General features: G+C 42.6%; 2 protein-coding genes across 3 annotated transcripts; both read left to right on the forward strand.

Moving 5' to 3' along the window:
- Positions 1-2,956: 2,956 nt before the first annotated feature.
- On the forward strand, positions 2,957-12,682 carry mki67 (marker of proliferation Ki-67). The gene is made up of 16 exons (XM_030755929.1): positions 2,957-3,165; positions 3,707-3,810; positions 4,180-4,261; positions 4,459-4,574; positions 5,123-5,192; positions 5,316-5,373; positions 5,589-6,212; positions 6,366-6,598; positions 6,678-7,404; positions 7,764-7,879; positions 8,078-8,255; positions 8,346-8,489; positions 8,603-9,504; positions 9,739-9,784; positions 10,036-10,626; positions 10,820-12,682. Exons 2-16 carry the CDS (start codon positions 3,722-3,724, stop codon positions 12,451-12,453), a joined length of 5,610 nt encoding a protein of 1,869 aa, XP_030611789.1. The 5' UTR covers positions 2,957-3,165; positions 3,707-3,721; the 3' UTR covers positions 12,454-12,682.
- Positions 12,683-13,205: 523 nt separating this feature from the next.
- On the forward strand, positions 13,206-19,775 carry tut1 (terminal uridylyl transferase 1, U6 snRNA-specific). 2 transcript variants are annotated; one of them, XM_030755037.1, is made up of 10 exons: positions 13,206-13,426; positions 14,658-14,848; positions 14,951-15,157; positions 15,375-15,489; positions 15,579-15,706; positions 15,780-16,006; positions 16,087-16,196; positions 16,725-16,847; positions 18,007-18,099; positions 18,234-19,773. In XM_030755037.1, exons 1-10 carry the CDS (start codon positions 13,351-13,353, stop codon positions 19,364-19,366), a joined length of 2,403 nt encoding a protein of 800 aa, XP_030610897.1. In that variant the 5' UTR covers positions 13,206-13,350; the 3' UTR covers positions 19,367-19,773. The 2 variants fall into 2 exon arrangements, with proteins under 2 accessions (XP_030610897.1, XP_030610898.1); XM_030755038.1 differs by lacking the exon at positions 13,206-13,426 and having other exon boundaries at positions 14,724-14,848; positions 14,931-15,157; positions 18,234-19,775.
- Positions 19,776-23,272: the final 3,497 nt, after the last annotated feature.

Below are 23,272 nucleotides of genomic sequence, written 5' to 3' on the forward strand. Positions count from 1 at the left end.
TCATCCACATGTACTTTTTTTTTTTTTTTTTTTTTTTTTTTTGTACGGTCAAAGCTGCTTTCATCATTTAAGAATTAACCTGTCCAGAACAGCGCACAACTTTTCCCTCCACAGCTAATCTGGAATAGCAACAGATACGTCAGTTTGAGAAGTATGGAATATGTTGCAATTTTGTCAAGATTATCAAGCGACTTTGAAAAAAAAAAAAAACCCAAGACAAAATGACAAAAAAAGATTAAAAAAATAAAAACCAACATTTAATAATTAAATGTTTGCGTTGTTCGTGTGGCCTTCTTTTCAAGTCTTTTCTCTGCAGCATTGTCCTCATTAGGTTTTCATACATTTTACTGGTGAAAATCCATAATTACTCATTTGAATAATGTTTTCTGGAAGATTGGAACCACTTTTGTATGTAAAAATTGAAAAGCATTAAAGATGATTAACAGCTAGGAGCCGTGTTGCACAAATATGACCGAGAATTTTTCCAGCAGGATGACACGTCATATCACAAAGCTCAAATCATCTCACACTGGTTTCAAAAGGCCCCCACTGTCACCAGATCTCAATCCAGTAGAGCACCTTTAATATGCAGCGGAGCGGGAGATTCCCATTATGGATGTGCAGCCGACAAATCTGCAGCAACTGTGTGATGCTGTCATGCCAACAAAATCTCTGAGGAATGATTCCAGCACCTTGTTGAGAATTAAAGAAGTTCTAAAGGGAAAGGGGTCCAACTCAGTACTAGCAAGGTATGCCTAAAAAATTGGCTGGTGTGCAAATATATACACTGCTCAAAAAAATAAAGGGAACACTTAAACAACACAATATAACTCCAAATAAATCAAACTTCTGTGAAATCAAACTGTCCACTTAGGAAGCAACACTGATTGACAATCAATTTCACATGCTGTTGTGCAAATGGAATAGACAACAGGTGGAAATTATTGGCAATTAGCAAGACACACTCAATAAAGGAGTGGTTCTGCAGGTGGGGACCACAGACCACTTCTCAGTACCTATGCTTTCTGGCTGATGTTTTGGTCACTTTGAATGTTGGTGGTGCTTTCACACTCGTGGTAGCATGAGACGGACTCTACGACCCACACAAGTGGCTCAGGTAGTGCAGCTCATCCAGGATGGCACATCAATGCGAGCTGTGGCAAGAAGGTTTGCTGTGTCTGTCAGCGTAGTGTCCAGAGGCTGGAGGCGCTACCAGGAGACGTGGAGGAGGTCGTAGGAGGGCAATAACCCAGCAGCAGAACCGCTACCTCTGCCTTTGTGCAAGGAGGAATGGGAGGAGCACTGCCAGAGCCCTGCAAAATGACCTCTGGCAGGCCACAAATGTGCATGTGTCTGCACAAACGGTTAGAAACCGACTCCATGTGACAGAGTCTGGAGACGCCGTGGAGAGCGATCTGCTGCCTTCAACATCCTTCAGCATGACCGGTTTGACAGTGGGTCAGTAATTGTGTGGGGTGGCATTTCTTTTGAGGGCCCCACAGCCCTCCATGTGCTTGCCAGAGGTAGCATGACTGCCATTAGGTACCGTGATGAGATCCTCAGACCCCTTGTGAGACCATATGCTGGTGCGGTTGGCCCTGGGTTCCTCCTAATGCAGGACAATGCTAGACCTCATGTGGCTGGAGTGTGTCAGCAGTTCCTGCAAGATGAAGGCATTGAAGCTATGGACTGGCCCACCCATTCCCCAGACCTGAATCCGATGAGCACATCTGGGACATCATGTCTCGCTCCATCCACCAACACCACAGACTGTCCAGGAGTTGGTGGATGCTTTAGTCCAGGTCTGGGAGGAGATCCCTCAGGAGACCATCCGCCGCCACATCAGGAGCATGCCCAGGCGTTGTAGGGAGGTCATACAGACACGTGGAGGCCACACACAATACTGAGCCTCACTTTGACTTGTTTAAAGGACATTACATCAAAGTTGGATCAGCCTGTAGTGTGTTTTTCCACTTTAAGTTTGTGTGACTCCAAGTCCAGGCCTCCATTGGTTAATAAATTTGATTTCCCTTGATGATTTTTGTGTGATTTTGTTGTCACCACATTCAACTTTGTACAGAACAAAGTATTCAGTGAGAATATTTCATTCATTCAGCTCTAGGATGTGTTATTTGAGTGTTCCCTTTATTATTTTTTTGAACAGTGTAGTTAGACTATAATGTATTTTACACTATCAGAATATACTAACTGCAAAAGAAGCTAGTGTCAAGATGAAGATACCAGTCAACAAGCAACAGATTGTGTGCACAAGGCTCAGGCACACAAATGTGCACTTGAAGTTAGAAAGGATTGCATTGCACACAATTTATCAATTTGTATTGATAATTGTGAAATTATCAAAATGTGTATGATAAATGTCTGTTGTGATTATGTAAACTACGTTTTCCACCATTGTATAGCTGATGTGTAAAAGGTAACTATTTTTATGCGTGTATATATTCAAGTAGATTGAATATGCTGCATATCATGCAACATAAAAATGACCACACCGTGTAAATAAACCAGCTGTCTATAATTGAACTTATTGAAAGATCAACTCGAACCACTTTCTAAATCTTTGGATAACACCAGTGAAGACATATCGAAAAGCCAGTGCCTGTCTGTACTGAAATCTGCCGGAGCCATCGGTCATTCACAGGGCTCTAATACTAATTAAGCTCCACCTCTTTTAACGAAACGATGACGTTTAACCAATCACGACCCTTCGCGCGGAATTTCAAATATTTTCAAATGCCTATCCCTTCACAGATGTGATATTGTTCCGCCAAATTTGTAAACAAAATAGTCCCTTTTATGTAAATGCGAGTCAAATGTGATCCAAGCAAACACGCAGAGCGTAAAAAACGTAGTATCTCAAAATCCTACACGTACTACATCACAAAACACGAGTCAGTCCGAGTTTTGGTGGGGAAACCTCGTGCGTCTAGCTTGGCGGAGTGATATCACAAGACTTCTCCGGACTTGGCGACAGCCAAACAAGGGACCGCTGGCCAAGGTTGCTTTACGTTAGGTAGTCGTCGGTATGGCAGATTATCGTTTTAAGGTTTAGGCTGATATGACATTGTAATAAAAGTCCTCGTTGTTGCATCCTTGTCTGTTTATGGATTTCCCCAGGATTTGACGCAACTGTAAATTGACTTTCAGGTAAGGCTACGACAGTATAAACTACCGTTATGTTATATTTTATCCCGTCTTGTAATACAACGAATGGCGCAATGTATTTTTTTAACGTTGTCGTTATAATCTTACACGTTTTTACCCAAGAAGAGCGTTTCCTGCGTTGTAATGCAGTTAGTCTTAAATAATATTCAAACATGTGCGCAGATATGGATTTCTCTTAAGATGGAAAACTTAACAGTCGAGGCGACGTTGCACGTGGGATGTCGGAAATTTTTTGGTAGCGCTCTTATTGTGGAACAGCGTCCTGTTGGTTTGGGTTGTAATAATACAAAGGTACGATTACGTTAATCCTGCCTAAAGTTAAAATGAAATGTGACATGAACTAAATTTAACCAACTAAATGTCATTATTATCTATAAATGCGATGCTGACGCCGAGAAAATGTGTTTTGAATGGCTTCTTTCTCGGGTTTGGGATATTTAAATGTTATTTAACATTTAAAGTGAAATTGGCGGCGCTTTTCGCCTCTGTTTAGGCTGACATTTGTGTTACGCAATGTTTCCAGGTAACGTTGAAAAAAATGCCGTTGCACGGGAAGATTGTCGTAATGAAGAGGAGTGGAGGAGATGGGACTGAATTTCCTCTTACGGCATCATGTCTATTTGGAAGGTTGGTGGATATAACCTGTGTTTACCACGTCATGTTCACATGATTTTCTGTTGTGGCTTTAATCCTCCTTACAGAAGTGTTCATAGGCGTAAGCTCTCATCATGTGCAGCAGAAAAACACATGCACTTTATTCAACATTAGTTTAACTCATGTTGCGGTTGCAGTGTGCTATAAAAACTTTAGTGCTAAGCTGATGGAGAAAGCATGTTTGTTCTCATATACAGGTGGCTTTGCATTGTTAGATCAAACCTCTCAGACAAATCCACTTCAGTTTTGGACCATCAAACTCACTTCATGAGTTTTTAAATGATCAACTCCCACTTAGGTGTAAATATGCTGAATGTCTCCTTTCTGTTTGCTTCCTTACAGGAAGCCTGACTGTGATATTCGTATTCAGCTTCCTCAAGTCTCCAAGGAGCATTGCAGGATTGACTTGAATGAGAATAAAGAGGTAACAGCATATACAGAGCCTGATCGCTTTAACTCTGACATCTGGGGTGTTCATAGTTAATGGGCTTAACTTGCATTTATTTAAGAATAATTGCTGTGGGGAATATGTACCTCGGTCTTAAGTAAACGGGTAGCTGCACTTCTGTTTCAAGATGCTTTGATTGTTGATTTGGGGATTTTTCTGTTTCTCTTTTCCAGGTCATTTTGACCAATTTAAGCTCAGCAAATCCAACGCGTGTCAACGGAGAGGTTTTGAAGCAGTCTGAGCGTTTGAAACATGGAGATGTTATAACCATTATTGACCGTTCTTTCAGGTGAGCGTGAAAAGAAACCTTTTCGTATGCCATTAGCAAAACACTAAAGTAAAAGGCAATCAAGTTGTATTTGCTAGAAGGTATCCCTTATGGAACGGAAATTTAATTCTCCGAATTTCACCCTGCACAAAATCAGGGGGTGTCAGGAAACAACTAACACAACAGAATGTAACGCTTAAGCACAAGAATGGCACATGATGTGAAATCCACGTGGCCACTGTAGTCTACTTCATCTGCATCAAGATGATATTGAGTTGTTGGTTATTATTGCTAAATGCAAATTGAGGTGGGAATGATTGTGGTGAATTTAGTGTTTAGCTTTTCATGTAAACATAAAAATGAGAGAACATGTCTTGCTGAAAAATGGGGGGGGGGGGGGGGGGGGGGGGGTGTGATTGGAATCATCTGAACTGTTCAATATATTTTAAGAGCACATACTTTATACTGAGTGCAGTGGACAGTCCTGGCTGGCCTTGGTGTTTCAGTGTTAGCATTGCCGTGGTGACACTTAACGGGGTCTTCTGTGTTGTTGCTGTTAATCGTTTCAGGTTTGAGTACCCTCCGGCACCAACGCCAAAGAAGAGGTCTGCCATCGGAGGCAAAACTGAAACCCTCAAAGTAATTATATTTTTCCTTTTCTTTTTCATCTCCTCTGATATTTAAGCCTTCCACATCTTCTGAAAGTTGCTTATACTTCTGATTAATTAGATTATTTTACTAATGGGGGTATCTTATTCCTAGGTTCTTCAAGACCAGCAAGTGGGTGACACAATCCTTTTTGAAAAAGGATTGTCGACAGGTGAGATTTATATGATGAAATGGAATGAAATGATAATTTTTAGCTATGTCTGAGGGGGCATACACTCACTGAATAAATCTGAAAATAAACAGATCAGTGTCTCCAAAGCTGTAAATGGTGTTGAATAATTAAAACAGCTGTGTATGGTGTGTATGTGTGCCTTCCTTGAACTGATATGAAAAGCTGACTTATTGTCTCTTTTATTTTGTTTTAAGAGCCTTGTCTGAAAGATGGAGCCAACCATGACAACATCCAGCGATCCCTGGAGAAAACTGGAGAGGTGGAGTCCAAGGCAGATGATGGCCTGCTACAAGGCAAGACCAACTCCCCCTTCAGCGACCTGTATCAAATGATCAAAAAGTCCCTGGATGTCAAGACTCCTCGGAAATCCTCTGCCAGTCAGCTTGAAACACCTTCCTCAAGGTTCTGCTCTCCAAAACCCGATTCAGTCAGAAAAAATTGTGCTGTTTTCACAGAGAGAAAAAGCACTCCTAAAAAGAGTGAAGTCCTAACTGGAGCGGAAAGTCTAAGCAGGGGGACCCCAGGATCTGTGAAGAAGCAAATGAAGCCATTGCAGGTTCCGGCTACTGAGATGGTTGAACCTCCCAGAGCCGTGATTGAAACAACGTCACCTCAGAGGAGAAATGGTACAACTCCCCAGAAGTTTACTGCAAGTGAGGTTATTGAGCAAATCACTGCTCAAACACCCAAGTCACCTGTGAGGAGGAGGAGTAAGGAAGCAACACCTGCAGTGACTCAGGACCAAGAAGAGAAAACAAAGACAAGTCCCAAGTCAGGGCATCTTCAGAGGGCATCACCAAAAAACTCAGCTAAAAAAGGTCTTACTGCTATTTTTATTTTTTATTTTTTTTTTCCTTCAGGACAATTCATTAAAATATTTAGGAATTTTCTAGATATGACTGTTTGTGATTTTAATATAGTCTAATTCTGGTAGCTTGATGATAATGTTTGTGCATATTTTATTTTCTTAGGGATAGACATGTCCAAAAAACGCAAGAGTGGAGAACTTGGTGAAGACTTGCCCACACAGCAAACAAAGAGGAAACGTGTTTCCTTCGGAGGTTACCTCAGCCCAGAGTTATTTGACAAACGGTTGCCCCCTGACTCTCCATTACGAAGGGGGGCCACTCCACGGAGGAGCTTGTCTCTCCTTAGACCCAAGCAGTCACTCCTTAGACGAGCATCCGTCATTGGCTTGCTAAAAGTAAGTGGGTAGTTTTAAGTGACAATATACTTGGAAAATGATATATACTCTTATTTAAAACATATCTTGTTTTCCATAGGAGTTGGACCAGGACAACCGAAATGTGAAAAGTCCTGCAAAAACAAGGACACCATCACCTAAGAAGTCAGGAAGTAGCAAAACTGGTTCTCCTAAGACTCCAGCTTCTGTGACGAAGTCTCCCAAATCCAGGTCCCCATCTCCCAAGGCAGCATCTCCTGCAAAGAATTCTCCCAAATCCAGGTCTGTTTCTCCTAAAGCAGCATCTCCTGCAAATAAGTCAGCTTCTGTGAAGAAGTCTCCCAAGGCAGCATCTCCTGCAAAGAAGTCACCAACATCCGAGAGCCCGTCTCCTGCAAGAGGAAGATCTCCCTCTAAAAACGAAGCGGTAGCTCCTAAAACCAACAAAGAGCTGGAAACTCAGCGCAGGGCTTCAACCCCAGGGCAGATTCCCCACAAACAAGTTCCTACCGGCAAAAGAAGGGCGTCCCTGGGAGTGCCTGGTACTTCTCAGGAAAGTGCTCCTGCTTTTGTGGCTATACCTGCTAAAACTCTCACCAGTTCAGGAGTTCAGACCCCCACAGTCAAAGGGCGCTTCTCCGTGTCACGCATCAGCACACCCTCTCCAACAGCAGAAGCCGACGTGGCCACTGACCAGGTGCTTTTACCCACCGTCACCCCTAAAACTCACATGGGGAGGAAAAGCACCTCATGGAAGACTCCAGGTACGGCAAAGAGTGCAGTAAAAATGCACAGAAGAAGTGGCATTTCAAGAGCATCTATCAAAGGTATGTAAAGTCCTGAAATGTCTGCTAGTTGGGTTAAAAATCCTCTTTTTGTTCTCAGCATTAGAAAACCGTCAGAATCAAGGTCATTACTGTGTGTGTGTAAAGCTGAATGATTTCAGTAAAGCATAAAGCTACTTATTTTTCTCATTTTCTTTACTATCACACTAAACAATATAAAATGTATTTCATTTTTCAAAGCCACATAACTATTTTATGTAATCACTGTATTTTAGAAAAAGAAATCCCATGATCTTGGCAATGCAGTGAGATGAGGATTTATTGTGTGATTTCACTTTTTTTTTTTTTTTTTTTTTTTTTTTTTTTGTTTGTTTGTTTGTTTTCTGCTCACATCCATCCAGTCTCCAATCCCTGGGCACACATTGTGAAATTTGGTCAACCTAAGGCTCAAGTTGTTGCTCCACCTAAAAAAACCATTGTCCAAAGGACCAAGAAGAAAGCAGTGCCCAAGCCAAAGGTACCAGCTATTAAAATAGAATTATTCTTTTTGGCCTTTAATAAATTTTACTCACTTTTACTGGATCTCTTTAACAAAGAAAGTCATTCAGTTGTGCATCGGTGTTTGCGCGTACTGAAATTTAAGTATTATTGTGTCTCATGTTGTGAGTCTAACATAATGAGCTTTATAAAATCTACTTGTCTTTCTAAATCTCAGACACCTGCCAGAAATCTGAAGGGCTACGTGAGCACCGGACATGCAGACTCGCCCGCTACCATCGTTGTGGGTAGAGCACACAGGCAAACCGTCATACAGCCAACCGGTGCTGCTCCGAGAGTGATCACCAACGTCGTGCTCTTCAAAAAGAACTTGAAAATGGATGAGGACTTGACTGGTAAGCGCCTCTTTTCCGTGACAGCAGATGGGAACATTTGTTGACGACTTCAGTTTTTTTGCCTTCTTACATTGTCCGTGGTGATTTCAGGTATTTCTGAAATGTTTAAAACTCCTGTAAACGAGAGGAAGCAGAAGTCTTTATTCAATGACAGCAGTGCCACAAAGACACCAGCAGGAGGTCAGAGCACGTCTGTGATAGAGCCATCAGTGCTGAACACGCCAGAGGAACCAGGCAAGTTGTATATTTGAGATGTTGCCATTAGTAATGATTTTGAGTTCTGTATGGGCAAAATAAGCTGGTTAGGACATTAAATTGTTATAAACAAAAATGTGACTTATTTACAGGTGAAATGGTGGTGTCTCCCCTGAGTGTTACATCTGCAGTAAAAGGCCGAAGATACAACAGTGAGGCAGTTCAACGCCTCCTTGATGAAGATCAAGAATCCAGCTTCATCAGTCAGATTCAGTCAGAGTTGAGCGAACAGCAGAATACGGATTTGCAGACATCCTCTGTAACAACTCCCAAACAGAAGCCAGAATTACCAGATTCTCTCACCGGAGTCAAAAGGATCATGAAGACCCCAAAACTGAAGGCTGAACCTGTTGAAGATTTGAGAGGAAAACTGTTGAAAACTCCCAAACAGAAGCTTGAACAGCACGAGTGCCTCACTGGAGTCAAGAGGATCATGAAGACTCCGAGACAGAAGGCCGAACCTTTAGAGGACATCAGAGGGAAACTCCTGAAGACTCCCAAACAGAAGCCTGAACAGCAAGAGTGCCTCACTGGAGTTAAGAGGATTTTCAGAACTCCGAAACAGAAGGCCGAACCCCTTGAAGACCTTCGAGGAAAAGTTCTGAAGACCCCCAAAGCCCCAGAGGGTGGTGATGTGAGTTTGGATGGTGTTAAGGAGCTTCTGCAGACGCCAGCACAGATGCAAGAATCTGACACAAAAGGCATGAAAACTCCAAAAACAAAGAGCTCTCCAGTGGTTCACCTCACCGGGATCAAGAGAATAATGAAGACCCCCAAGGAGAAAACTGCTCCTGTTGAAGATATGGTTGGTGTGAAGAGGCTCATGAGAACTCCCAGACAGAAAGGTGAACCTGTTGAGGTGAATTTCGGGATCAAGAGACTCATGAAGTCACCAAGACTGAGGGGTAATGCTCCAGTGGAGGACTTCGAGGGACTTAAAGAACTTATGGAGGAGCCACTGAAGGAGCCCACAGTGCAACCAGAGACAAAGGAGGTGAAGGCAAACACACTCTTATCAGTATTTATACTAATAGCCTAAAAGAGGTGAAATGTTAAGATTGTTAATCTCTCACATTAAGGAAGCATTTTGAATGTAAAAACACATTTTACTTGAGTTTGAACATGAATGCAAAGTGCTCACACACTGAGGAGGCTGTTTTATCATCATTTCACTCTTACATCTGGAGTCTGAACATCTGTCTGAGCTCTTTTTGATCTGTTTTTAAAGGGTGGAGATCAAGCGTCTCTCGGTTGTGGTGAAGACGTGATAAGAGGTGGGTTAGTGTTAATAAAAACTTAAATAATTAATGTGTTTTTGGGGGGTGTGGACCAGGATGGTCTCCTTGTCCTTGTATATAAAATTTGATTTTACCCATACAGAGTCACATGACAATAAATTATCAGATGCTCATCTATGCACGGTAGAAAGTTTGTCTTGATGCCAGTCTATGCAACATCAGCTTTAAACACAGCTGTAACTTTTTTCTTCCTCCTTTTTTTATTTTTTTTTATGGTAAATCATCAGATTCCCCAGAAACCGTCTCTCAGGCACCTGCCGATTTGAAAGTACTTGTTGAAGAGCCTGAGGTGAAGACTGCTGCCAAAGTAGATACGACTGCAACAGATCTTGACCACAAGAAGAAATCTGTGCGAGGCAGAAGGGCAAAAACAGTAGAATCCAAAGCAGCTCAGGATCAACAGGAAGCGCCTGACTCTACTGAAGACCCTGTAATCCCTGCACCATCCAGAGGAAGACGAGGAAAGAAAACTGAAGCTACAGCACCACCTGCTGTCAGGCAGACAACAAGAGGCAGGAACGCAAAGACCGCTGAAAGCACGGATGCTGAGCTGATACAAGAAAGTCGCCCTCAGTCTCCTAAAGTTGCTCCTAAGCCGAAAAGAGGTAGAAATGCCCAGAAGTCCTCTGATCAAGCTGAAGTTGTCACTGAACCTGAGGGCGATCAGAGCCAGCCAGCTGATGTTGAGGAAAAATCAAATGAAAGTGCAACACCCGTAGAGAAGGCTGCGCCCAAGCGAGGAAGAAAAGCTAAGCAAGCTGAACAGTCTGTGCCACAGCAACAAAATGCCGCTGAAGAAGTTCCCCAAGCTACACAAGGTATACTAATTTTTTATTTTTTTTTATTTTTTGTGGGTCACTGAATTGTTTAGCTCCAGCCTTCTTTTTTTAAAACAAAACTAATAACTGAACTAATTCTGAAGTTACTTCATTTATCCTTAGTCATTTGAGGGTCATTTAAATGTAACATTTCTCCCTTGTTTTCTCTCATTTTTGTTTTTTTTTAAATCAGATGCAAATGTAGCCTGCAGTGACCAGCCTGAGAGGTTGCCAGGCGGTGCTGATGAAAACAAATGCTCTGATGCCACGGAAGCCGTTCTCCTAGCACCTCAGACTGAAAGCTTACCTCATGTGCAGACACCAGCTTCAGTTCAGAAGAAATCTGTGCGAGGCAGAAGAGCAAAACAGGTGGAATCTGAAGAGCCTGAAGCTAAACAAGAGGCAGCAGAGATTCCTGAAGATCCCATTGCACCTGCTCCAGTTAGAGGAAGAAGAGGGAAGAAAACGGAAGCTACTGCGCCACCTGCAGCTACACACACATCAAGAGGCAGAAGTGCAAGGTCTAAAGAGCCTGCCATTGAAACACAAATGGCGACTGATGTTGAGAGTGCCCAAACCTCTCTGGTAAATGCCAGTCAAGAAAAGGATTCAGCACCACAGACAGAAGAAGCCGTCGTGAAGCCACTTAGAGGTAGAAGAACTAAACAAACACTTGCTGAGCCAGAAAAGATAAGTGGTGAACATTTGGAAAATGCTGATCCTCAGGAGCCTGTTCTTCCCACTGCTGGAAAACCACGGAGAGGGAGACAGGCAAAACAGGATAAGGTTGACCTGGCACCAGTAGAGCAGTCTCAGCCTCCAGCCAGGGTTAGGAGGGGAAGAAATGCCAAGCAGGATGAGGAAAAGATGGATGATGAGCCTGCTAGGAAAATAAGGAGAACGAGAAAGTCTGAGCAAGAGCAAGTAGAAGTAACAGAAGAAGCCCAAACTGGTGAAATGGTTGTTTCAGAGAAGGCAGAAGTACCACTTGCTGAACCAGTGCAGATAAGCGAACAGGCTAGTGTGACTACAAAGCCCAGGAGAGGAGGGCGAAAAGCCAAACAAGACACAGAGATTGTGGACTCCATTGAGGTCCAAGAAGTCCCTGTTATCAGCTCCGCAAGCAAACCCAAACGGGGCAGGAGAGGAAAACAAGAAAAGGCTGAATCTGCCGAAGAAGCTGAAGCTACTGCTGAAAATCCTGAACACAAGCTGGATGCCGAGGAGAAAAATGCTGAACCGCCTGCTCCAGTCGTGAAATCTACCAGGGGGAAGGGGGTGAGGGCTTCTGCTAAATGTGACACTTCACAAGCCGTTCCAGCCAAGAGAGCCCGCCGAGGTACAGCTGTTTCTTCTGAGGAGACCAAAGAAGAATCCACAGCTTTGGAGTCAGAGCCTCCTTCAACTTCAGTAGAACCAGCAAAAAAGGGACGACGGACAGCATTAAAGGCCACAACAGATGAGCCAACGGTGACCAGTGACCAGAAACATCCCAAAGCTGTTGAGAACGATGCAAAACTGCCCAAAAGATGTGTCAAGTGGAAATCGGACTTGGAAATCTTCGAGATTCCAAAGGCAACACCTGTAAAGGCAGCGCGAGGTCGGAAGTCTAAAGGGTCGACAGTTGACAGTGAAAGCAGAAATGTGTCAAAGGATGCCAACAAAACTGAAGAGGAGGATCTCTCAGAGAAAGTTTTTGACAGTCAGCCTGTTAAGAGAGCCGGGCGAGGCCCAAAGGCTGCTGGCAAAGTGGAACCTGCAAACAAGTCTAATAAAAACGCTGACATGCAGCCAAAAACGCGTCGAGGAAGATCGGCAAACAAATAGATGCACATCAACTGCTTTTTTTTTCATGATAATATAATTTTGTATTTGTAATTTTCTTTTTTTTTTTTTTAAATTTAGATTGTAATGCTTTGCAGTTCGTAGTTTTATAGAGTGCAAAAGTTTTCTCCCCAGTACAGCAGGAAATTTGTTTTTAATCATTTTGGTGTCAAGCTGTATGTTTTTTACTGATTCTGAAATTATTTGTGGTTTAAAAAATGGTTATTACATTTTCTTCCTACATTGGAAAGATGTGTGGTTTTATTTATTTATTTCATATCCACTTTTGGGTGCATTTACATTTTGGGTGAAGCTGGTTGCTGGATTATCAGTTTAGAAGAAAACAACACTGAGCTTATAACGATGAGGTGGTGGCAGTGAGAACAAAGTCCAGCATGTTTACCAGCTGTGGCTGTTGTCACATTTAAATATGTCCTGAATACCTCTGCTGTAGTTAGAACTACCTTAGAGACTGATTTAGGCTCTATCCTGCAGTAGGGTTATGGTGCAGTAGAAGTGAAAGAATTCAAGGCTCAAACAAAAATAAAAATTGAACTATTTTTATACACAACCTCTGTTTTAAGGAGCTCAACTGAAATCAAAATAAGATATTAAATCGTCTTCTGCGACCTCGGTGTCCACTTATAATTCGAATTCCACAGACTTCCTGTTCCGGTTGGTGCTGCACTAGAATCAGTTTACTGAACTAAAGGGAACTTTGCGATTAAATATATGAGATCAACCCGGACGGAATTTCGTGACGGACCGAAAGCAAACGCGGAGTGGACGCTGGAGGGAGATTTGAGACGAGCGTGTGCAAGATTGTTGGCCTAAACTTGGCTGGCGGTGTTTGTGCTTCCCTCAGTTCATGTGTTATCTTTGTATCTTATTCTTTACATCATGTCAGAGGACAGTGACATACAAACGACGCCGAGAGGGTTTCAATGCACGCTGTGCAACGTCCATTTACCAAACAGTAAGTAACGGAAGCTAACTCAGCCACAAGTCCCAGTGATTGTAGTAAAGTTTTTCTAATTTCCAGATAACTAACGTTGCCGTCATCTCCACCAAGATTATAAAGACGTACTTATTTATTGCACACACACCACTAATTCATTACATAAATCTGCCATATTTTCCTTAGCTTCACAGCTTAACAGTGAACACACATAACGTTACACAGATGTAATTTGTGTTTTTATACAGTGCTGTTAAAGAGTCTTGAGCCACCCTTCATTCTTTATATTTTTGCTTCAAAGCAGCCAGACTTGGTTTCGGGAAATAGTTCTCCAGGCTTTCTGAAGGTCTTTCAAAGTTTTTCTTTGGACATCGGCTGCCTTTTTGACCCACTTTTAGTCCAGTTCTTGTATCTGATCGTTTTCACGGGAATGTGCTTTGTTTGTTAATTCTTTGGTTATATTTCTGTAGCACCAAATCACAACAAACAGCTGCTTCAAGGCGCTTTATATTGTAAGGTAAAGACCCTACAACAATAGAGAGAAAACCTCAACAATCAACCCTCCCTTCCCCCCTCCCTCCCTCCCAAAACGAGCAAGCACTTGGCGAAAGTGGGAAAGATGATCTCCCTTTTAATAGGAACAAACCTCTGGCAGAACCAGGCTCAGGGAGGGGCAGTGGTTGGGTTTGAGGGTAGAGAGACAGGTGTGGATGAGAGGTAGAGATTAATAATAACTAATGATTAAATGCAGAGTGGTTTATAAACAGTGGCAAAAGATGAACGAAGAAAAGACAGTGCATCATGGGAAAGCCCCAGCAGGGATGAACAAGGTTGTGTTTACACATAACAAATTAGCAAAGGAAACATTTTAAATTATATCTTTATGCACTTAAATATGTTATTCACTGCCTAACACATAATTTGTTCCCATTTCTTTAGTTGAATCTTTGAAAAATGCCAAAGATAACACAGTTCGATAAGTGCACAATAGTGTTTTGCACCAACAAGCTGATTCTGAAAGAGCTGTTAACAAACCGAAATCTCAGCATGGTGTGCAGTGAAGTTTGTATTTTGCAGCATATACGGCAAAATGGATGTTTGCAGATTTTTCAATAAATTCCTGCTCTTATTTCCAATTTTGCAAGCAAAATATAAAGAAATGAGGAGTGACTCAAGACTTTTCAACTATGGTATCATAAGAGTTCTTTTCTCCCTGGTTCTGCATTGCTCATATTTCGATGTCCTGCAGCGGCAAGTTTGGATCAGCATGTGAAAGGGAAGAAGCATCGGACACTGAGCACCGTGCGGGCCACCAGGAAGACCCAGGAAGAACACAGTGTGTTCGTCAGTGGCATCAATCCCAAAGTCTCCCAAACTGATGTAGCAGAGTATTTTCAGCAGTTTGGGGCAGTCACAGATGTTATCATTGATAAAGACAAGGTCAGACAGCTGTACACAACACACAGTACTCATGCACCCAAAATCATTAAGTCCTGTTAAAGCTGAATTTGTCATCTGATAGTGATGTCACTGCACTCGCAGGGCGTGTATGCCATCGTGCAGTTCACTGAGACAGACAGCATACAAGCTGCTCTGTCCTGTGTTGAGCATAAACTGAAAGGCCTGAACCTGCGCGTCAAACCTCGGGAAAAGAAGGAGTTCAAGTTGATTCCCAAGAAGAAGAATGATCCCAAGAACCTCCAACAAGTTCTCGACTGTCTCAAACCCAACTTGTGTCAGTTGGTGTCTGTAAGCATCCTCTTTTAAAGTTTGTGAAAGTGTGCGACTGTGTGCTTGTGGAGCCTTGAAATTCTTGAATTTTAGTTTACTTTCACTTTACAGTTTACCTTCTAATATATATATATATAATATAAAATATAGACCTTTGAGAGGAAGACTAGACAAGCTTATAACATGAATTTTTGTTAACAAAGGGACTGCGGTGTTGCCTCGTGTTCCCCTTCAGGTGAATGCACAAATGCAGCACATTGTCGAGCGATTTCAGCTGGGAGAAAACGAGAAGAAGGCCCGAAGCTTACTGGTTCAACTCATGCAGGAGGTTTTTGTGGAGTTTTTCCCAGGTGACCTTTGTAAATACACCAAGACATGTCTTGCATACATAATGAAAAAATGTTTTTCTAACTTCTGACCATATATTGGCGGCTTGCAGACAGCAAGATTCTACCATTTGGTTCATCTGTCAACACTTTTGGCATCCATTCCTGTGACCTGGACCTCTTCTTAGACCTAGAAAACACCAAGGTGTTCCAGGCTCATGCCAAGTCAACCACAGAACAGGTTTGGTGCCAAAATATCATATAATGTGACTTTATAGAGACGACTCTGTGGGTCAAATTCCCTCTTTCTTCAGGCAGGGGAGGGCATGTCAGATGATGGCCGTTCTGAGGACTCCATACTATCCGATATCGACCTGTCCACAGCCACTCCCGCTGACGTTCTCGACCTGGTGGCAATGATCCTGAAACGCTGCGTGCCCAGCGTGAACAAAGTCCAGGTGGTCAGCAGCGCTCGCCTCCCCGTGGTCAAATTCCATCACCGTGAGCTTAACCTGCAGGGGGACATCACCATTAACAACAGGTTAGTAAATGAATGTAATATTGTGCATCATCAGCGGTTTTTATTTTAAATGTCAGAATAACAGCTGTATCCCTCACTAGACTAGCAGTAAGGAACACCCGCTTCCTCCAGCTGTGCTCAGGGGTAGATGAAAGGCTGAGGCCTCTTGTGTACACCGTACGCTACTGGGCCAAGCAGAAGCAGCTTGCTGGTAAGATGCAGTGACCTAAAACAAGATCATTGTGTTTTAGTTACCTGTGGATTTAGGTGGTTATTTCATTTTCTGGCCAACAGATGTCAGTAGAGCGTCACTTGCCTCTTCTGTCCACTGACATCAGAGCAAAGTGATTTTCCAATTTTATTGCCTTGTTATGATAAAATAAGATTACATGAACAGCTTTTTTTCTTGTACTGGCTGTGTCTGCTGATATTAAAATCTTAATGAGAGTATTGCTCACTGTGACTACTAATTACCTTCATGCTAATTACCTTCACTCTTGAGTCATAGTTCCTCTGTTCCAACTGTCACAGCAGCTTTCTTTAGGTTATTTTTGAAACACGACTAGAGGAGCGTGATGACATCAGTTACTCGGGTTTAGTGAGCTGTAATGACATTATGGCTACACGAGTCACTGTCAGTCTGGGGCGTGTAAACAAGCAGGTGACAAACCCGACAAAAACTTGTGATCATGTTCTGATTCGTTTCTTGTCAGTAATCCTGTCACATTGTGGCGTGTAGGTAATCCCAGTGGTGCCGGTCCCCTTCTGAACAACTACGCTCTGACACTGCTGATCATCTTCTTCTTGCAAAACTGTGAGCCTCCCGTCCTCCCCACAGTGGACCAACTCAAAGACTTGGCCTGTAAGTGCTGCATTGCCTCTACACCTCAGGGCCACACACGAACAAGTTTGTATACTTAACCCACTAAGTACGGTAATGTGCAAAAGTCTTGAGCCACTCCCTATCTCTTTGCATATTGCTTCCAAGGAGCCAGACTTTCTTGTCATTTTTTAAAAAGTTTTCTTAAGCAACATTTCTTTGTCCAGTTTCTTTGGACATTGGTTGCTTTCTTTACTCATTTTTGAATCCACATTTGAATTTTTTTGGTTCAAGTAATGAGAGAAGTATAACAGGTGAATGTTCACAGTAGGGGTGGGTAATTAATTTTCCCAACAGCCACGTGAGAAACTAGAACTGCAGCACCAATAAGCTGAAATCAGTTCTGCTCAATATTACTTTTATAAACTGCTACTGGTGAGACTAGATGTAGATTTAGTCACTGTTTAATCAACGTTCCCTTAGAGATTGAGGGTTCGAACATGTCCTAAATTGGTTGATCTGAAGTGTTTGTGAGAGTTTTATCATTGCCATAACCCATATAGGCCACTACAGAAGGCTTCCACCTCGTTGTGATGAACTGTAACCAGGAAAATCCTGAAATAAAAAAAAAAAGGAGTAGATAGTACTTTTATTCAGTAAACTTTTTTAAATCCTCCTGATCCAGAAAGTGTTATGCATGCCTTTGTTACATATAAACTGCAGGAATATAATGCACTGTAGGGTGATCACATTACTCCAGTGTTAGCAGCCTTGCACCGGCTCCCTTTACATTACAGAATCCAGTATAAAGCCTTAGATGGTCTTGCACTTTGCATATGTGGTAGACATGCTGCTTCCATCTACTCCCTCAAGATCATTAAGGTCTGCTTCTTAGTCACTCCTGATCAGCCTGTGGTTGAACCTTATTTCAACTGCGGTTGGACCAAAACCCTGGAACGACCTCCCAAATGACCTCAGGCAATCATCAGCTGTAACTGTTTTTAAATCTAAGTTGAAACACACTTTTTCTGTTAAGCCTTTAGAAACTGCTGACCTCTGGAACTGTGATTGGAGGATTGGTTGCTGTTTGGGGAACTATAACTATGTGTTTTGTATTGTAAGCTGACTAAAATGACAGTTTCTATTAACTTCAGCTTATATACTGTTTAATCTCTGTTAATAATTAATAACATGATTGCAGGTGAGGAGGAAGAGTGTGAGATTGAAGGCTGGAACTGCACATTTCCCAGTCAGCCTATTGCCATCCCCCCCAGCACAAACACTCAGGACCTCTGTAAGTTAAAACATAAAGAAGGAAACGTATTAGTCAGAGATTTTCGTGCTCTAAAAAGAAGTCTGAAACGTGACCTAATCTACCAGGCGAGCAGACCCTCAGTCTTTCTCTTTACATGTCTTTTCTTTATCCAGGCACTCTGCTGGCTGGCTTCTTCTCCTTCTACGCTAAGTTTGACTTTGCAAGTAGTGTTATATCCCTTAGGGAGGGGCGTGCACTTCCAATCACAGATTTCCTCAGTCAAAATAAAGAGGATGATGGTTTGCAAGAGGACCAGCCCACCAAGGCCCATCAGCAGCGTCTCAAACTGGGCCCCGTAAATCTCTTGGACCCCTTTGAGCTTTCCCACAACGTAGCGGGAAACCTGAATGAACGCTGCCGGCACAGCTTTCAGAGGGAGTGCCAGGAGGCTGAGAAGTACTGCCGCAGCCTGCAGTATCAGCAGAAATCCGCAAAGGGAAAATCATGGGGCCTCATGCGCTTATTTACTCCACATGGGGAAGTCCAGCCATCCAAAACGGAGCAGCTGACCATCAGCATCCCGTTCAAGTCAGCCTCTCTCCCAGAACAACTGTGCAATGAGCTGCACACGGCGGGAGACAGTTTCCGGCTGCTGTGGTTCCAGAGAGTTTGCTCTGCTGTGGAGGGAGTGCTGAAGAACATTCTCAAGTGTAACCTTGCACCCTCTAAAGATGCTGCATTTGGCGAGGACTCGGCTGTTGCTGCCGAGGAAATGGAAACTACCGAAGCTTCCGTCAAATCGTCACTCAGCGACAGCCTCGACGGTGCTGAAACCCAAAACGAAACCAGCCCCGTGAGTGCAGTCGCTGTCGGTGCCAAGAGGCCGCTCTCTTCTGGCAGCGATACTTCGGTGTCGCCTCAAAGTAAAAAGCCGAGAATGGCAAGACGAGGCAAGGCTGAGTTCCCTCCGTGGATATGTGTGCAAAAACACATAGTCTGGGCGGGCAGGAGAAAAGTCAAACGGGAACTGATCAAAGATGCTGACTTGAGGCCAGATGGCAGCTGTGTGGCATTGGAGTCGCAGGTCACCGCTCGCATTATTGAAAAAGAGCCGGAGCTCAAGGACCCCCTGGAGTTTAGCGTTCAGCCCCAGATGCTGGGAGGGACGGAAAGCACAAGGGCAGTGCTCAAGTTGGAGCCGACCAGCGACCAGACGGGAGTTTTTCACGACTTCTTTCATTTTCTGGAAGCTTTCTTACCCAAGATGGTAGAGACATTGCTAGAGAAAGAAGAGGCTAGTGCTTAAAATGGGATTTGTCTCCATTAATGGAAGAATTATTAATTTTTTTTTTTTATTTGTTTTGAATAAAAGAGGCAGTAAATGCTGCTAAATTAACCGTTAAAAGAGGGACAAACAACGATTATATATACTGGCTTCATCAGAATATCAAGTTTGTAATTGTTTTCATTCATACTGTGTTTGTATTTCTGAGTTTTTTAGTGTTTCATACTCAGATTCTTATTAGCCTCTGTTTCAGTTTGCTGTGGCTCTGTTTTAGTGTCCTGTTTTAAAGAGATTCTGTTTAGTGTAGACAGCGCCAGATGTTTTCAGCTGAATAAAAGCCTTTGTAACAATTCCTGTAAACACTTTCTTTTAAATAGAGAGTTATTAAGTGTAACGTAGGTGCAAAAATTGAGTTGTTGTTTGTTTCATGGTTTTCTAGAAAGAAGCCATTGGCCTAAGCTTTTTTTTTTTTTTTGCTTTTCCCAGTTGCTCTGTGCTCATATGACTTAGACAGATGAGAGTAATTATTCAGGCAGGCAGTCTGCTTTATTACAGCAGGACAAGGTGGAGCTGAGGGATGCACAGAGCTCCTGTGTGCTGATTAACATCATTCATCTCACTTTTAAAGGGAAATACAGATGGCCTGCTTGTTAGATAGGCCTATGGGGATAGCTGTGATGATAAAGAGGATTGAGATGGTGTAGTACATGTTAATCTGACACCCGTTCATAGTAATGATGGGATGTTTATTGTTGCCATAGTATTTGAGAGGAAACTGTAACATATGACCCAAGCAGTCAGAATATTTGTGGTCCCTCAGGATTCACAGTGCAGTCTTGGGTTTGTCTGCTTTTAAAAAGGGGGAAAAATAAAAGTAGTGATTTTCAACAAGGCTGCTGTGGCAGTGGCAGTGGCAGTGCAGTCTTGGTTTCCTTTTTGGTGCTAACAAACAGTATTGTGCAAAAGATGAGTCACTCCTCCTTTCTTTATATTTTGGTAGCTAAATGGGTGCAGTGATTTAGTAAAACATCTACAAACATCCATGGAAATACAGTAAATATTCTAACAAGCTTTTAGTCTTCAAGAATCGTTCTCCAGGCTTCTTGGAGGATCTTCAAAGCTCTTCTTTGGATATTTTCTGCCTTTTGTTCCGTTCTGTAAGGATGATCCCACCCTGCTTCAATAATGTTGAGGTCCGGGCTCCGGGGAGGCCAATCCATGACTGATGGTGTTCCACTGCGTGTTTTTTCTATCCAGATATTTTTACTGCTTTGGCAGTGTCCTGCTGAAAAATGCTTTCCAGATGGTATTGCATGGTGGATCAGGATTTGATGGTACTTTTCTGGGTCATAATTCCATCTGTTTTGACAAGACCTCCAACACCACTGACTGAGGCTTCACCGTGTTTTACAGATGGCTGCGGAGACTCGCTGTTGTACCTCTCTCCTGATGTCTTCTGTACATGCTGACAAATTTGTGTTACTGATTTTCAGTCCAGTTCTTGTGTAATGTGGCAGACCTCAGCCTTTCCTCCCTGTTTCCTTTCCTTAAGAATGGCTTCTTGACAGCCGCCCTTCCACTGAGATTATTTCTGATGAGGCTTCAGTGAACAGCAGATGGATCATCTGAAGGGCCACATGCATCTCTCAGACCCTGTGTCAGGTCTTTGCTGGATTTTTCCCATTTCTTAAGGACATGACTTTGAGAAGTTTTGCATACACTATAAAGTCACCAATGACTCATTCGGGAGTCCTTTGGTGAGATGCTGAACCAACAGAGTGAAAAACGTTCAACTACTGGAAATACAATTAAATTCAATACACACATGGTTGACCAGAGTTTTAATTGTCATTAAACTTCATCTCGCGCCATCATTGGGGTACAATTTATGTTTGAACAGTTTTTATGACTAACTTCCACTTCTTTGAATTCCTTAGGGAAATTTCTTCAGGCTGATTAAAGTTTGTGGTCGCAAAGGCAACTGTGGTGACTGACATAATTCAAGAATTAATACCCAATTCTTAAAAAAAAAAAGAAGTGATTTTTTTTTTTTTTTTTTTTTGGGCCATAATGGCACAGCATAACTCGGGAAAATAATGTAAGCATGTCTCATGTAAGTTAATTGGTGATTCTAAATTGGCCATAGATGTGGATTTGAGCTCCAGACCCTCTGCTGCTCCAGTCATTAAGTGGTTGAGAAAATGATGGATGATGGTTTTGTAGATTTGTTTTTCAGGGTGTTTTTTTTTAAGTTGAAGTTGAAGCAATTACTGTTGTGGTCTGTGGTTTATTCTTGATGGCGCTATCTTTCACCGACTCTCCAGGCTACTCCAATATCGCCCTCCCTTGTTTTCAAAAGGGCTGCTGGTAAACAAAAACCTCACACACTTTAAAGCCTGAGATTTAAAGCGATTGCAAAACTGCCAGGGTGTTGCTGTTGGTCAGAGGCAAGAAAAGAAAAAAACCTTACTAGTTATGGCCACACTCATGCAAGCTATTTTCCTCAAGTTTCCCTTCACAGAGAGAGGCAATCTATCGGAAAATCTTTGCTTAAAAATGGCAAAGCAAGAAGGGAGGACTCGCACGGAATAAAACAAAAGTTTCGCATTAGATTTAAAATATTTCTTTTTGATACATTACAGGGCTGTAAAGACACTGAAAACACACAAAATGCACCAGAGAGTGAATTCTGGACTTTGTCCCTTGCAAAATTCAGGCGTTGATAATGACTGAGATAAACTGGGTAAGGAGCAGGGCCTTTTTCACGTCGTGTGTCCTCGTATGGGGGCATCACATTTTGGATTTTCTGCATTTTATTTTTCAAGCCAAAGATGATGCTTCATTTTTTTTTTTTTAAAATCAGGCCCAACTAATTCCAAGTAGCTAGGAGGAATTAAAAATGCATCCCAAACGAGAGCTCAGATCTCAGGAGGTTAAGGGTTAAGTAATAACAGTAGTGCGGATTTGATGAAGGATGTGGGGGTTCTCCCATTGGAGATTAAAAGCTTATGTTCCATATTGAATTAAATGTTTTTTGTGTGTGTGTGTGTGTGTGTGTGTGTGTGTGTGTGTGTGTGTGTGTGTGTGTGTAAAATCAGGAAACATCTTGGTAACACAATCTTCAGCCTGTGTAAGCAGTGACTGTCTGATGAAGAGATCTCTAGTCTTTATTTGATCTCCAAATTAAAGGAACACTTTGAAAACACATCACATCTTATTGGGAAAAACAAATAATGCTGGATATCTATACTGATATGGACTGGGTAATGTGTTAGGAAATAAAGGATGTCACAGCATTTGATGGAAATAAATATTATCAACCTACAGAGTGAAAAATGATGCACCAGGCTAGAACATTTTGCCAAAATGTCATTGCCAAAATGTCATTGCAGCAAGTCAAAATTGTACTCATTAGTTTGTGTGGCCCCCACGTGCTTGTATGCATGCCTAACAACATTGGGACATGCTCCGAATGAGATGATGGATGGTGTCCTGAGGGATCTCCTCCCAGATCTGGACCAGGGCATCACTGAGCTCCTGGACAGTCTGAGGTGCAGCCTGGTAATGTCAGGACCAAAACACAGCGTGGGAGCCAGTGAATGGTATCCATTCTTTCATCCTCCTGGAACTGCCTGCATATTATTATACACCAGGAGGAACCCAGGACTCACTGCACCAGTGTAGGGTCTTAAAATGGTTTTAAGGATTTCGTCCTGATACCTAATAGCAGTCAGGGTGCTGTTGCCTAGAGGTCTGTGCGTCCCTCCATGGATACACCTCCCCAGACCATCACTGACCCACCACCAAACCGGTCATGCTGAATGATGTTCCATCAGCACAATGTTCTCCACGGCTTCTCCAGACCCTTTCACGTGTGTCACATGTGCTCAGGGTGAACCTGCTCTCATCTGTGAAAAGCACAGGGCA

This window comes from Archocentrus centrarchus, chromosome 19 (assembly GCF_007364275.1).
Source record: "Archocentrus centrarchus isolate MPI-CPG fArcCen1 chromosome 19, fArcCen1, whole genome shotgun sequence".
Classification (NCBI taxonomy): domain Eukaryota; kingdom Metazoa; phylum Chordata; class Actinopteri; order Cichliformes; family Cichlidae; genus Archocentrus; species Archocentrus centrarchus.